Source organism: Dermacentor silvarum, chromosome 6 (genome assembly GCF_013339745.2).
Source record: "Dermacentor silvarum isolate Dsil-2018 chromosome 6, BIME_Dsil_1.4, whole genome shotgun sequence".
Classification (NCBI taxonomy): Eukaryota; Metazoa; Arthropoda; class Arachnida; order Ixodida; family Ixodidae; genus Dermacentor; species Dermacentor silvarum.
The window spans coordinates 81,256,785-81,260,767 of NC_051159.1; the positions used below are offsets into that span (position 1 = coordinate 81,256,785).

A 3,983-nucleotide genomic window follows, 5' to 3' on the forward strand; every position below is an offset into this window, starting at 1 on the left:
TCCAAAATGCTTTCTTTCAGAAAGTCTGTCCTATTCAGGGAATTTTTGGCACACTTTTTTGTTTTGGAGTTAGTAGGAGAATTATAGGCAGTTTGTTATTAGGAGATCTGGTGCGTTTATGGGTACGAGGGTCCATGTCTACATCCTGATTGCCTAGCAACTCTGATTCCGAGTGCACTTCTTGATCAAATTGTTGTGAACTTGAAGCCCGCGCTAAATCTGTGCTCGCGGAGGGGAGTGATTTCGGCAATGGAGATTTAGGAGACTGAGAAATAGTGGAGATCTGATTTTGGACACCACATTTTGTTATACTCTGAGATATCTCTGAGAATTGCGTAGACAGTACTTGCGCCAATGAGTCTGTCAGATTTCCTAGAAGCTTTTCTATTGCTTTTTCAACAGCTTTCTCTATTACGTTTGTGATCGTCTGGGAAAAAGATGGGTCCATACTGAGTGAGTGGCGGGCTGTAACTCCAGCATATCCCTGTGTTCTGCTCTGAATTTCAGCAAGAGCTTCACGACGAGAGCAACGTCTCCTTTCTATTATTTCAATCACTTGAAGCTCCTTTGATCTTGCGGGGCAGTTAGAATCGTCAGCGGAATGATTTCCGTTGCACAAACAGCATGATTCATCTTGAGATGTGCAATTGTTGTCACCATGTTCATCCCCGCATTTACGGCATCGAGTGGTTGATCGGCAACCGTTAATGCTATGGCCGAAACGCCAACACTTGAGGCACTGTAGTGCTCGTGGGGCTAGGGGTTCAACCCTGTAAATCAATGGCCAAGCCTTAATCTCTGATGGGCGAACCGTCCCTGCAAACGTTGCGATAACTGTTTCAGTAGGGACCTTCTTGTTGTCGACCACCCTTGTGCATCGATAAACAGATACTAAACTACACCTGCCGGTGAAAAAAATGTCCAATATTTCTGCAGGACTTAGACTTACATCTACACCGCGGACTAGGCCTTTGCAGCAAGCTAAGTGAGGAGGGATGTGACAGCTCACCGGGTGCGAAGCGAAATTAGTGCATTTGAGCAGATCTTGCACACAAGCCTGGTCCGGCGACGAGCAGAGGATCCCCCCTCGTCCAAGCTGTCGAACCTCTGTGATTAGCTGGAAGTGATTGGAGACTGCCCGAAGTTCCGTTTGAATGGCTTTAGGATTCTTCATACGGATCGTCCCCCCATTAGTGGGTACCAAAGCCACAGGAACGCTGCTGGTTCCGCTACGAAGAAACAGCTCCACCGGTATATCCTGAGGAGGGATGGAAGCAGACCAGAGGGAGGCCCTCTGGCCTGGAGATGAGACAGACATCAAGTCAAAATGAACCACGACTTTCAATCAAAAAAGGTGTGAAATAAAACAATAAATGTAAGAGAATAACCGCCGGCTACTTGACAGCAAACCCGGAAGTAGGCTGGGTAAGGGCCAGGCGATCTCGGGCAAGCACACTCTCTGGAACGGCAGGAACGGCAGTAGTTGCGCTGCGGGGCTGCTGCGCTGGCTGAGACAGAACGAAACGCGGGCTGCGCTTCGGGGCTGGCTCGAGCAGAGAAGGGGCGCGCGTTCTTCTTTCTTCACTTGGGCTCGACCTACTCTTGCCCTCGACCCACTACCTACAGATGGCAATATCACGTACGTACCTTCATTCCAATTACACAGCGGTTGCGTCAGTTTTATTTATGTGAACTTCCTTCATCCGCAGAAGTATAAAAAAAGTTTAATTTTTGTTCGTAATGTATTTTCTTGACAAGTTCACCGCCTTGCGGGACGATCCACGTGTAGTGGCCGAAGAAGAGAACCAGGAGGAAAGAATACTTTAGTGGGTACGAGCCACTCTCGAAGGCAAGCAAGCAAGCAAGCAAGAAGCAGCATGGGTATCCTTTTCCCGGAGACCCTCACAACCAAGGATTTATACGTGAGCGAGTCGTTTGACTGTTTGGACGCGATCGGAAATGGCATGGTGCAGAAGCGGATGTTGTTCATCGCCACGATTTGTGTGTACATCGCGGCGGTCAACATACACATCGTGCCATTCATCTGGAACGACGTCGGACACTGGTGCAAGAGGCCTCCGCATTCCAACATATCCAAGGCCGACTGGAGGAATGCGGCTATTCCTTTGGACGCGTCTGGAAGCCAAGCCGATGCAGCATGTACGAAAATCCCGAGGAGCACGACAACGCGACGACTGTGCTTTGCCTGGACTGGGAGTACGAAGAGCGCTGGCCGAGGGAGAGCGCCGTGTCCACGTGGAACATGGTCTGCTCGAGGTACTCGCTCATCGCCGTCATGATCGTGGTCCAGAACTTCGGAGCCGCTTTGTGTGTGTCTGCAGCCGGATACTTCGCAGACCGCATCGGTCGGAAACCTGTAGTGGTGCCGTCACTGGTGGTCATGCTCCTGTCGACTGTCATTTTGTGCGTTTCCACTGCTTACCCCGTGTTCGTAGCGACGTTATTCTGCGCAGCGGGCTCCAATTCCATCGCTATGATCATCTCCTCCTTGATCCTATTCGAGATATCCATTCACGCACACAAGCCTCTGTTGAACATCTTTGCCGGAATGTTCGGCGTCCTCTCTTCCGATCTGTCGATGGCAGTTCTGGAGCGAGCCGAGCTAGACTGGCAGCTCCGATTAGCGCTCTTCCTCCTGCCAGCGCTGTTGGTGCTGCCAGCGTTCTGCTTTATCGATGAGTCACCGCGCTGGCTTGTGGCGAAGTCCAAGCTCCCCGAAGCGAAAAACATCATACTGGCAGCCGCCGAGGTCAACCACTTTCCTCTCTCGAACACGGTGTGCCTGCTGGAGAGACTGAAGGCGGACATCGACGGCCCCTTTGGAGAGTTCACGTCGGCCGAGGCAGCCATGCTGGGCAAACCGGCCATCCGAAAGCACGCGGTGATTATATTTGCCTGCACTTTTACAACGCTCTTCGGTTACTACACTACACTTATTTCACCGATCTGGGAAGATGATCCGGCGCTTCGCTGGTTCGCATTCGGGGCGGCTGTCTTGGCGTACGCCGCTACAAATGTTCTGATCAGGAAGGTAACCATGCTATCAACAATCAGCGGACTGTTCGGGCTGCTATTTGGACTCCATTGCCTACTAAGCATCGCAATCGTAGGTGCGCCGGTGATCGTCAGCAAGGTTCTGTTGGTGGTGACAAAGGTTTTATACGTAGTCACCGCCATCATTGTTCCTTGCTACTCCCTGGAACTCCTCCCGACCGCCGTGCGCGGCTTGAACGCGTGCGGAGGCTACGGCAGCGGCGTATTCGGTGCCGCCAGCGCGGCCATGGGGCTTCTGCTCAACCTCCAGGGACGTTATGATGTCACGTTCGCTCTACCGGCGTTGTTGCTCTTCGGCTCGTTGCTGGCCCTGTGCAGCATTCCGCGTACCACGACGGTCGAGTGCGCCAAGTCGTCCGTAAGCCCTAACACCGAAATGACCAAACAAGAAGTGGAGTGCATGAAGAAAACATTGGAGATGACGACTGCCCACACTACACGGAAGAGCCGATCAAGAGTTGGAATGAGATGAGTGGAGCTCGAAAGAACGTGCAGTAGGTGACAAACAAGCAAATCTGACCGTTAAGTCGAAGTGATTCGAACATACATGAGATGTTGACGTCAAAAGAGAGGAACAAATATAGCATGGTATTGTACTCTATCATCGATTCATGGTTGCGCATGTGTTAGTGGACGTCATCATTATGTAGAGTCCTCGAATATCGCATATCGCAATACGCTGCTCGACGCATGGTTTCTGTTATCCATATTGTAAAGAGTACTCGAAAATGTTAATCACCTCTTTATTTGCCTTGCGCATCGATAAAATGTCTACCTAGTGGACATGTCCAGTTCGTCTGCAGCTGAAGTACTGTTTGGCTGGGGGGCGCTTGTCTCCTCCTCACGCGTACCCTTGCGCAGCCAATCAGGACTTCAGCAGCAAACGAAATGGACACTGTAAATGATTG

The 3,983-nt window shown here is 51.1% G+C and overlaps 1 protein-coding gene across 1 annotated transcript; it reads left to right on the forward strand.

The window, feature by feature from the left end:
* Positions 1 to 2,158: 2,158 nt before the first annotated feature.
* On the forward strand, positions 2,159 to 3,547 carry LOC119456754 (solute carrier family 22 member 21-like). The gene has a single exon (XM_037718576.1). It carries the CDS (start codon positions 2,159 to 2,161, stop codon positions 3,545 to 3,547), a length of 1,389 nt encoding a protein of 462 aa, XP_037574504.1.
* Positions 3,548 to 3,983: the final 436 nt, after the last annotated feature.